General features: G+C 32.4%; 1 protein-coding gene across 1 annotated transcript; it reads right to left on the bottom strand.

The window, feature by feature from the left end:
• Positions 1–12047: 12047 nt before the first annotated feature.
• Positions 12048–12494, bottom strand: LOC144997846 (uncharacterized). The gene has a single exon (XM_078957708.1). It carries the CDS (start codon positions 12477–12479, stop codon positions 12126–12128), a length of 354 nt encoding a protein of 117 aa, XP_078813834.1. The 5' UTR covers positions 12480–12494; the 3' UTR covers positions 12048–12125.
• Positions 12495–12946: the final 452 nt, after the last annotated feature.

The raw sequence follows: 12946 nt of genomic DNA, 5'->3' as shown, positions 1-12946 counted from the left end.
GAACAATCAAACAACCAAACAACCAGTCACACAGATTAAGGTTTACCAGATAGGTCTCCTCATCCAAATTTGATCAAATCTATTAACTAGCTAGAGCAATTTGTTTTTGTAACTTCAAACAATCAATAAAACGCAAACAAAATCTGTAAATGATAACAGTATGCGGTGTGCTTTTTCTCCAAATAAAATGAGACGAAACCCACACAGATTTTACGAATTAAAGCTGGAGTTCAATAACAAAATATACAAATATTACCAAGTGAATGGGCCGAAGGAGAAAAAGGAGGGGTTTCTAGCACCCTGTCTAAAAGGGAAAGAAGAAGATCGAGATCATTACCGTGTGTTGGCATGATGGATTCAATGGCTTGTCTGATTCATCTGGTTCAGACGAAGAAGGCACTGGTAGCAGCAATAGCGCCACAGCAGGTAACAAAGGCAGACTACATATGATCATAACAACGAACAAAGGCAATCACTCATCGAGCCCAGAAGGAAAAAGTCAATGAACGATCATCGAGAGCCTGATTAGCATAATCCCACCAGAAAACGATAGCGAGTCGTGTATTGGATCTTGTTCACTTTCAGTGGTTTTAAAAAGTCGACGATGGATGGAGAAAACCTAGGTAGCTTAGGCAGTTGAAGACTTGAAGTCAATGGTTAGCATAATTATAGGATATTATTTGTGGAACCGAATTATCAAATTACCTATTTATCCTTATTTATTTATTTAATTATTTGTTTTTATTTTAAATTTTGATTGGCCCACAATTATGCATACAATAACACAATAATTACTTTAAATACTTGAACCTAGCTCTCTCTCTCTCTCTCTCTCTCTCTCTCTATATATATATATATATATATATATATATATATATATATATATATATATATATATAACTATAAATTTGTTCCCTGTAGTATTCAAAACACTTTGGATAGGATCCAAAAAGTTCCCGACTTGCATAGAAGGTCCAAAAACAAGATTTTTCTATGATTTTAGTCCATAAAAACTTAAAATGATGGTTATGCCCTTTATTTTCTTTATTTTTCTTTTTTTTTTAATAATTATTTTAATACTATTTTGATTTAAAAGAAAAAAACAAAAAGAATTTGTGTGACATCCCCAAAATCACGATCAGAAAAGACCGATTTTCATTTATGCTTTTAAAATAATTTCAGAGTAAATCCTTTTGATTTGAAAGTGTTGCGGAATTTGTTCCCAAAAACAAAGTATGATAAGATAAGATTTACCAAAGCATTTCTTAAAGAAATGTATTCTTTCATTATATAATCAAAACTCGGGATGTCATGTTCCGATACAGACCATAAAGCATAAACGATAACATTTCAAGTCATTCAACAAATATATACATATACAAACTTGTAAACAAAACCACTTGATGATTCATCTATCTTATGCCCTTGCGTCACTTCCTGTAATACAAATAAAACTGAGTGGGTCAGGCTTAGGAGCCTGGTGAGCATATAGGGTTTTCAACCCGCAATAAATAATTATATTTAATTCCACCAACCAACAATAACCCAATTACCCGTTCCCGTTATTCTCACATTACGTCCATAAAACAACAAACACAAGGGACCTAATTTTAGAATATTTCATCGGGGCGACAACACATGCTTCGGGGGTTCCTTAGCAATATAAGTCAAATAAGGCAACCACGAGGGGGATGGAGTACAACGAATGAACACCCAAGTTGATTAACACCTACAGGTGGCGAACCTGCTAGCGTTCCATAAGGCTGTCTAGAAAAGTTTGTGGTCATCATCTAAACTCCGCTAGATGACTGAATCAAAAACAACATCGAGGCCTCTCATCTGTTTATCACACGTCAACTATATACCCATGTTCTACCCGACATATTAGTAGATAAAAATATATATTTTTATACATAGTTTAAAACCTGTATAGCATTCTCATTCAATACATATTCCAAATAACAGATGAGACACATACACATAACACGTATTTCATAAAGAATAAATCATATATATGAGATAGAACAAAGTGAATATACATTCACACATATAACACAAAATATACACATAACACGTATTTCGTATAAAATACTTCATAATTATACGTTAGAAGAAAGTAACTACACACTCACTTGATCAGAAGATGATCGGACAACACTACGACTTGTAGAAGTAGTATTCTTCGGTGAAACCGGGATCACTTCACACACCGGGTTTCTCGCGGGCAGAGCTTCGGCTTGGAAAATCTTTTCTTCTCGGGATCTTCGGGCTTTGAGGGTACTTCTTTGCACATAAATCGAGGTAATATGGGTGAGAGATGAGAGAATGAGCAACCCTAAACGGTTGGCCCTTCAAATATATTTATAGGGTAAAACTGGCCCTTGCCACGTTGTGACACCCTTTTTCCACGTCGTGGGCTTGGTCGTCACTGCATGCGTCATTGCAAGTTGCATCCGGGGGACTCCCAGAGGTTTCAGAAGACTTGCCACATCGTGGCACTGCTTGCCACGTTGTGGTATCTGACAGTTTTGGGGTTTCGCGTCCCGAACTTCAGAAATTCATAACTTTCGCATATGAACTCCGTTTTCGACGTTCTTTATATCGACACGAAGGTGAGATTATGCTCTACAACTCTCATTTAGACTTCATTGGCTAATTTTGACTTGATTTTTAATATATTATAAGTATATTACTTATATATTATTTTTAGTAGGCCGGGACAGAAAAACTGTGTTCGAAATTCATAACTCCTTCATCTGAACTCCATTTTCATTTGTCTTTTTATCGTTTGACTACTATCAATGAGATCTTCAATTCTCATTTAGAAATTTTTGGCTAAATATCACTTGATCTCTATTTCGAGTATTTGGGCTGCATACTGCTAAGTCGAAACTTCGAAAATCATAACTTCCTCATACGAAGTCAGATTTGAGCGTTCTTTTTATGCACGCTATCGGTTTAAGGAACTCTACAACATTCGCTTAGATCACTAAGGCTAAATATCGCACTAACATAAATTTCACTTTTTACGTCATTCAACGTTGCTGGTTCTGTCGCGAAACTTCGACAGGTCATAACTTCTTCGTTATAACTCGGATTTCGGCATTCTTTATATATATTCGGAAACCTCGTTTCAACCACTACAACATTATCCATAGATATCGGCTTTATCTAACATTTCATTTTGACGCTTATTTTTATTCTTAATTAAATTAAGTCACACAATTAAGCACATAACACATAATACTTAAATATTTCATCATTAATACTTCAAAAAGAGTTACAAGGGTTAACCTAGACTATTATATCAATGATAATGCCTAGCTTGGAACCGCGGGTGTTACAATTTTCTACCAATCTCTCTCTCTCTCTCTCTCTCTTTATTTATCTCTCTCTCTCTCTCTCTCTCCCCCTCTCTCCCATCTTCCTCTTTATCTATCATCTGCAAATCAAGGAAAAAACCCAGATTTTTTACAATTTTGCTACTTGATTATAAGCATAAGTTGACCCCAAAAAACCAAATTCTTCAACTAATTTCCCAGCTTCAAAAACCAATCGTATTCCTCTCAACATGTTCAATAAGGTTAAACTTCTTATGACCTACTTTGATGACTACAACATGCTTTCACTCCCGTTTCCTTCTTAGCTGAATAATGAACTCATTCCCGATTCCTTCACTTTTCTCTTTTGATATTTGTTTGTATTTTAGAAGTATTTCATTTCCAGAACCTCAATAAAGGTACTTTTCTTTCAGGTGTTTCATCGAGCACCTATAGTGCATTGTTTTCCTTTTTCCTTTTCTGATTTATTTAGAAGCATACGATTCCAATTTTTTTTCCTGAGACATCCAATTCAGCAAATAGATGAAGATGTATAGAGATAGGAATACAAAATTAAGGAGTTGGAACTAAAATAAGGGGAAATTGTAAGAGATTTGGATGCATCAATTGTGTCTTTAAAGATGAGGGTGATGGAGAAGCGACTATAATTTCATCTCGCCATTGAGACATTGGAATATGTTTTTTTGGCTACCTTGAATTTTCGATGGAATATGTTTTGTGATATGTGGTTGGGGCACGATAGCTTTAGGCTTAGGAGGTGGCTCATTAGTGCCGACAACAACATGAACATGGTTTACCGGAGATGCAGCCACCGCCTCTGTCTTGGCTGATGTGGGCTTTGCCTCTCTACTTCCAAGGGGGTAATCGGGGTGAAAAATAGTGGAGAGTTCTTCAAATCCTAATTCTTCAAAACCAATAGCACTTCTTATGGTTTGATTATCGATATTTTTTGTTTCAGATTCTTTTTGAAATAGGTTCTTTTTTGATGAGGACGTAATGAGAGAAAGAGAGATTGGTAGCAAATTCTTTTTGTTTTCTTCTTTTAAATCAAAATAGTATTAAAATAATTATAAAAAAAAGAAAAAAGAAAATAAAGGGCATAACTGTCATTTTAAGTTTTTTTGGACCAAAACGATAGAAAATTCTTGATTTTGGACCTTCTATGTAAGTTGGAAACTTTTTAAACCCTATCCAAAGTTTTTTTAATACCACATGGACCAAATTTCCAGTTTTGTCATATATATATATATATATATATATATATATATATATATATATATATATATATATATATATATATATATGTTCATTTGAGACCATTATAATTTTGTGAGACCGTGAGACAAAATCTAAAAATAATTTTAAAATGCAAAATAAATGGAAAAATCCAAAAAAAAAAATTTAAATATTATTTTCGGAACTTGAATTAACTAAAAAAATAAAAAAATATAAAAAAATATCGTTTTTTTGAAAAATACGTGAAATATTCTAATAAAATATTACACTGTACATATTCTAAAAAATAACTCTAAAATGCAAAATAAATGGAAAGATCTAAAAATTGTTTTTTTAAATATTATTTTCGGAACTTGAATTAAGTAAAAAAAAATTCTGTTTTTTTTTTTTGAAAAATACGTGAAATATTCTAATAGAATATTACATTGTACATATTATAAAAAATAATTTTAAAATGCAAAATAAATGGAAAAATCCAAAAATTCTTCTTTTAAATATTATTTTCGGAACTTGAATTAATTAAAAAAAATAAAAATAAATAAATAAATACGTCTCACGGTCTTACATGAACCTAACCCTCTCTCTCTCTCTCTCTCTCTCTCTCTCTCTCTCTATATATATATATATATATATATATATATATATATATATATATATATATATATATATATATATATATATATATATATATATATATATATATATATATATATATATATATATATATCAGGAAAAATAGTAATGCCTAAAAGACTTAAAAAGACAATAAAGATTTTGCAATATAATACACTTCGAACACGGTTCTAGTTTTTGGAAATTTATATATGATTGATAATGACCTTGTGTAAATTGTTTATTTATTTATTTAAAAAATAATTTGAAAGGGACATAATAAATATTAAACGATGACTCGGAAAGCAATTATCTGTGAATCCTAATCTAAAATAGAAAGATAACCATGGCTTGTCATCAGTCATCACATACAGCATTTGCTTTATAGCCTTGTACCATACGTATTGTATAGTACTTTTTATGAAGAAAAAAAAAAGACAAGACAAGTCCTTTCGACAATTTTATTAATATGTATTGTATAGTTGCATCAATTAAAGATTCATACGGTTGTAAGCAAAAAATAAATAAATAAATAAATAAACATAGTAATTTATATAAACTAGCAGGAATCAAGTGTGCGCCTTTGACGCTGTGTTGCATTTAAATGATGATAAATATTTATGTGGAAATTGTCAATGGATAGTTTGACGTTATGTCGTGAAGAAAAACGCGAAGTCAAGGACTGTGAAATTGTTGTTTGCAAGAATTTAAAAACTCGATTGTGGAGTTGTTGATGCTCATTTTGCGAAAGTAAAACAATCGAGTGTTTGCATCTGTGAATCAATTTGAAGTCAATTGGGTTAATATTCGCATATGGGTTCAACATATGAATTTTTGATTTCGCAAGTTTAGAGTTCAAGAACTAAACTGTGTTCGCATCTGGAATGAAAATTTTGTGGTTCGCATTTGATTAATTAGGTTAAAATGCGAAGCTTCTTGTAATTTCGTCTGAGCTGCTTCAATAAGATCTGCTAGTAGGTTTTTTTGGGACCAGTAGTTTCAATCGATTTTGAAATTGAGTATTGTTCGCATTTGTATGAGTGTAGTCGATGAATCGATAAAACAAGAACATATGAGTTTTGATTCGCAATTGGATTGATGATTGAGGGATGATTCGTGAAGAAAAACGCGAAGTCAAGGACTGTGAAATTGTTGTTTGCAAGAATTTAAAAAGTCGATTGTGGAGTTGTTGATGCTCATTTTGCGAAAGTAAAACAATCGAGTGTTTGCATCTGTGAATCAATTTGAAGTCAATTGGGTTAATATTCGCATATGGGTTCAACATATGAATTTTTGATTTCGCAAGTTTAGAGTTCAAGAACTAAACTGTGTTCGCATCTGGAATGAAAATACCAAATTGTTAGGCTGTTACGATTTCACCACCTAAAATATGTATATTATATATATATATTAATTCACAAACGGGTTGGTGAACAGGAACTTTTAGTAAATTAGAATGCGAAGTTTTAGTATATTATCTTGTTAGTATTTCATGAATGCAATCAATAACACTGCTTTGAATGCGAAGTTGGATTTAGCTTTGCTATAAGTTTCAATCGATTTTGAAATTGAGTATTGTTCGCATTTGTATGAGTGTAGTCGATGAATCGATAAAGTAAGAACATATGAGTTTTGATTCGCAATTGGATTGATGATTGATGGATGATTCGTGAAGAAAAACGCGAAGTCAAGGACTGTGAAATTGTTGTTTGCAAGAATTTAAAAACTCGATTGTGGAGTTGTTGATGCTCATTTTGCGAAAGTAAAACAATCGAGTGTTTGCATCTGTGAATCAATTTGAAGTCAATTGGGTTAATATTCGCATATGGGTTCAACATATGAATTTTTGATTTCGCAAGTTTAGAGTTCAAGAACTAAACTGTGTTCGCATCTGGAATGAAAATTTTGTGGTTCGCATTTGAATAATTAGGTTAAAATGCGAAGCTTCTTGTAACTTCATCTGAGCTGCTTCAATAACATCTGCTATTTCTCGAATGTAAGCAATGAGTGAGAGGAGCACGTGGTGGAATTGTTAGAGAGTTGTTTACGTAGTATCAGATGTTGTTCTTATTTTTATTTTTTTTTAATAGTAAGTTTTTTGGGACCAGTAGTTTCAATCGATTTTGAAATTGAGTATTGTGAAGCCTTCTTGTAATTTCGTCTAATCTGCTTCAATAAGATCTGCTACTTCTCGAATGTAAGCAATGAGTGAGAGGAGCACGTGGTGGAATTGTTGGTTGTTCATCTTTTAATATGCCTATTGTACGTGTTTCAGTTGTTGGCTTTTTATAGAATTTATGAAAAGAATGAAGAGGGGGGGGGGATGTTATGGGTGTGGTTAATCAATGACGTGTGTGTATCTAAATTTCTGTGGGTGGCATTGCTGTTATAGTAGGTTAGATAAGTCATTGCATGCAATTGTATTTAGGGTGTGAGGTGGCCTGTTTTGGTGGTATTAGTAATGCAGCCTATATTTGTGTAGGTGTGTATATGATTAAAATATTTGTTATTTACACTATTGGGGTTGAAGTTGAGTTTTTTTATAGTAATGTATATATAATGGTAGTAGAGAGTTGTTTACGTAGTATCGGATGTTGTTCTTATGTTTATTTTTTTTTTAATAGTAAGTTTTTTGGGACCAGTAGTTTCAATCGATTTTGAAATTGAGTATGGTTCGCATTTGTATGAGTGTAGTCGATGAATCGATAAAGTAAGAACATATGAGTTTTGATTCGCAATTGGATTGATGATTGAGGGATGATTCGTGAAGAAAAACGCGAAGTCAAGGACTGTGAAATTGTTGTTTGCAAGAATTTAAAAACTCGATTGTGGAGTTGTTGATGCTCATTTTGCGAAAGTAAAACAATCGAGTGTTTGCATCTGTGAATCAATTTGAAGTCAATTGAGTTAATATTCGCATATGGGTTCAACATATGAATTTTTGATTTCGCAAGTTTAGAGTTCAAGAACTAAACTGTGTTCGCATCTGGAATGAAAATTTTGTGGTTCGCATTTGAATAATTAGGTTAAAATGCGAAGCTTCTTGTAATTTCATATGAGCTGCTTCAATAACATCTGTTATTTCTCGAATGTAAGCAATGAGTGAGAGGAGCACGTGGTGGAATTGTTAGAGTTGTTTACGTAGTATCGGATGTTGTTCTTATTTTTATTTTTTTTAATAGTAAGTTTTTTGGGACCAGTAGTTTCAATCGATTTTGAAATTGAGTATTGTTCGCATTTGTATGAGTGTAGTCGATGAATCGATAAAGCAAGAACATATGAGTTTTTATTCGCAATTGGATTGATGATTGAGGGATGATTTGTGAAGAAAAACGCGAAGTCAAGGACTGTGAAATTGTTGTTTGCAAGAATTTAAAAACTCGATTGTGGAGTTGTTGATGCTCATTTTGCGAAAGTAAAACAATCGAGTGTTTGCATCTGTGAATCAATTTGAAGTCAATTGGGTTAATATTCGCATATGGGTTCAACATATGAATTTTTGATTTCGCAAGTTTAGAGTTCAAGAACTAAACTGTGTTCGCATCTGGAATGAAAATTTTGTGGTTCGCATTTGATTAATTAGGTTAAAATGCGAAGCTTCTTCTAATTTCGTCTGAGCTGCTTCAATAAGATCTGCTACTTCTCGAATGTAAGCAATGAGTGAGAGTATCAATTATCATTTTAACGATCAACTTCTCCCATAATGATATCTATAGTACCTAGTATCGTTATAATATCAGCCAATTTCATTCTTTTAACTAACTGAGGAAGAATTTGCAAATTAATAAACCCCGGTGGGCGAATTTTATAGCGCCAAGGAAAAACACCCTTATCTCCTATCAGAAAAATTCCCAATTCTCCCTTTGGTGCTTCGACTCTCGCATAAAGTTCTTGCTTCGACAATTCAAAAGTCGGAGAAAAAATAATAATTTATTATGATGCAATGGATTCATAGTCATGTCTTGCTAAGTTGCTTTATTAAGTATTTTCCACGCTCCTCGAGGCCATTGAATCTGCAGCAGATGTCATCATAGAAGAAGAAGCTGTTCTTCTTTTTTCTGCATCATGAATGCCCAGTCTTTCTCTGCCGTCAACTCGACGTCGTCGTCACCTGCAAGCCGACGACGAAACCCCTTGTCGGAATTCCAAACGGGAAGTGGAAGGAAGAGCCATGATGCAAAGAGGAAACGAAAAACACACAATACACAACGAAGAACAGAAACAAACCTGAAGAACTGATCGACAGAAAAAGGAAGAAGAGTTGAGAAGCAGCAGGAAGGTTTGACGAATGGTGAAGGAACGTTTGACCTTACGTGGGAAAAACAAATAAAGAAGGAAAGATAAAGGCGGTGGGTGTGTCCAATGTGTTAAATCAGTTAAAGAACAGGGGTTAGAACCGTGTAAAGCAAAAATTAATGTGGCAGATATGTAAAAAGGAGTAATCATGTGGCAAAATTCTAATTTACTAAAAGTTCCTGTTCACCAACCCGTTTCACAAGCAAAAATTAATGTGGCAGATATGTAAAAAGGAGTAATCATGTGGCAAAATTCTAATTTACTAAAAGTTCCTGTTCACCAACCCGTTTGTGAATTAATATATATATATATAATGAATACCTTTGACTATTTATTTTAATGATTACTAGTATAAAATTGACCTTATGTTGTCGAACATAAACAAAACATAGTAATTATTAGTAACTTGAATATTGAATTGTATCATGTTGGAAGTTATCTATAAGCAAGCATAAGGGTGTTTGAACCGAGGTGGCTGGTATATTGAATTGTACAGGGCACGGTGAACACTTACACCAAGTGGTGTATGGGTATATGGTGTACTGTTATTAAAATAAGAAAACATTATTATGTTATAGTTATGAAGAAAAAAAACATTAAAATCATATAATCGTTATAAAATTTATATTTGATAAATGAAGTGTTATTACTATTTGATATAAATAATTAATTAGTAGAATACTAAAAATATATTTAAATTTATGATATAATTAAAGAGTAAAATAAAACATGATTAAAGTAGAAGGTGTTAGATGTATAAGAGGTAAAAATATATTGAACATTCAATATATATAAATAATCAATAAAACCAAATAAATTGTATGAGTCAATGGTATTTGACCACTCAATAAAAATAAATAAATAATAATAAACTATAAAATAATAGAGTACTTGTAGCTTTAGTATTTTGACCTCTTAATGTGATTTACGTATTGTTTTTCTAGTATAAACAGATGTCTTGTGGGGCTTAATTCCACCAATGATCACATAATTCTCTCTACTAATTATTTCTAATTGTATTTTGCAATTGTTTCATTTATGATAATTTATATATTATTTTAAATGATTCTTTTTACCATGGTTGACTCGTCAAGAAATAATAATAATAAAAAAATCTTAACAAAGCTAGCCCGAACGTCTAAGGTTTAAGAGAATTTTGAGCACATGGATGATAGAAAATTAGAAATGACAAACATGAACAATAACAAAGAAGTTTCGACTCGTTAACAGAATAATATTTACATCATGAAGGCATTGTATTACCACAGAGTATTTCTAATTAATTCGATACATATTTATATTTGTTATTTTGCAAGTCTTTTTATATTAATAAATGCATACGGTGCATTTTGAAGCATTAATCTTAATTCGTATTGCTTTTAAATAGCATAAATATGACTTAAACAGTAAAAATGACTTAAACGTAAGAAAATGTATAAAATGAGAAAGCCCACAGAAGCCTGGACTTTTTAGGTCCAGCTTGAGTCAAGTAAAGCCCATGAAATTTAATGGACTTTTTAGGTCCAGCTTGAGTCAAGTAAAGCCCACAGAAGCCTGGACTTTTAGGACTGGGCCTCACTGAACACATGCTCATTTAACTGCCACTTTGTACCCAAATAATTATTTTCACTGTTATGTTAGGCTTCAGCTTCCTTAAGTCAATTGAATGTTCAAAGTTTTATTTTTAAAAACATTAGCACTACTATAACAAGCTATTTTCTTTATTGAAATAATTGAAACTAACTGTTTAGAGTCTTTGAGCTACCATAAAGTCAATTATGAAAATCCCTCGACCTTTTTTTTAATAAATTTGAAAATTATAGATTGATATTATATGGCGACTGGAATAGTTGTGGTTGGTCATAAAAGTTATACACGGGAAATTTGTGGCATATCCTTTTAAATTCATTATTTAAATTGAAGGCATAAAGATTATGAAATTGTGAATGTATAAATTGTTTTAACTGTATGTATACATTGTAAAACTACTATAAAATACTAAGTAACACCTTTTTTTGATTTAATTTATGATGAAAATGTTTATATTAATTGTGAGTCATATTGTTTTGATCCTACGTCCTGTATCGAACTTATATATATCACTTGAGTCTTGATAAGTATTACATTCAATTAAATAAAAATGTTGCAACTAATAATATTTAAAATAAATAAATAAATAACTGCGTAATTACGGAATTATTTGTTGGGTCCAGCCAAAAGAACATAATCGATGCCTGGTGATAAGTTGATGTAAGAATATGCGTAGTTTAATTCATAAATTAATTATAATTATTAATTATAAATAATAAAAGAAGTTGTCCAATAATATTAATGGTTAAATCACAAACTATCATTTTTTATATTTGGTGTCGCTGAAACTTGTTTCTAAAAATGAATATTTCCTCACATGTTTTTACTATCTATACATTTATTTTGATCTTTTAAATAACAGAACAAATTACTAGGAATTAAAGGATAATAACTAGATTTGATATATTTTTACTATTGTTTACTAGTGTTTGCATATTCATACATAAACATAGAGGATGAAAAAGTAGGAACTAAAAGCTGAAAATTACATTTTTATTTATGTTACTCATAAAACGAGAACTTAACAAGGATACCTAACATAAACATGACTCATGTACCCTTTGAAGCACCATGTAGCCCATCGAAATAACCTTTTGGGTCACTTTCAAAACCTGCCCTTGAAATATAACCTCCACCGCCCCCCGGAGCCTTCATGTAGTTCGAGCCTCCACCACATTTACCACCGGTCGACCCCGTTCCACCACCCTTGCCACCACCACTAGCACTCTTCCCACCACCACCACCCCCCTTGCCACCCCCACTAGCACTCTTCCCACCACCACCACCCCCCTTGCCACCCCCACCACTGCTCATGCTGCCTCCACCACCTCCCTTGCCGCCACCTCCACCACCTCCACCTCCGCCTTTTCCGCCGCCGCCACCACCGCCTTTGCCACCAGCCATTCTTATTAATAAGCTTTTGTAAGCACTTGACAAATTACTTGTACAAGAGATTGGTATGAATATATATACTATGAGATGCTAGAGTATTAGCATTTTTATTTTATGTCTTTTTGTCTATTTTGTCACGTAGAATTACAGTGTTGGCATCAGGGATTCACGGGGGACACTGTATGTACGGGTATGCTATAGTAATAGGGTTGTCTTCTAGCCTAATTTCCTTCCTTTTATATGCATTGAATGTAATACATATCCCATCAACACCATGATATTAAGTTATAAATAGACTCATAAGTTTTGATTTTTTGTAATTTTTAATAAAACTTTTATTATTTTTTTATATTTTCTTAGTTTTTGAGTTATTAGTACATATTTTCACAATATCAAAAATATTATATCACTACAAGAAATTAGAGTATTATCAGTGCCAACGACAAGCGTTGCCGCTAAAAGTAGCGTTTGTCGCCGCT

Source organism: Lactuca saligna, chromosome 5, assembly GCF_052625555.1.
Source record: "Lactuca saligna cultivar CGN05327 chromosome 5, ASM5262555v1, whole genome shotgun sequence".
NCBI lineage: Eukaryota > Viridiplantae > Streptophyta > Magnoliopsida > Asterales > Asteraceae > Lactuca > Lactuca saligna.
The sequence above is the reverse complement of the archived record's forward strand: the minus strand, read 5'-3'. Positions and strand labels throughout refer to the sequence as shown.

Coding starts and splice junctions, on each gene's coding strand:
- LOC144997846 (XM_078957708.1), bottom strand. CDS start 12,479: ATGGCTGGTGGCAAAGGCGGTGGTGGCGGCGGCGGAAAAGGCGGAGGT.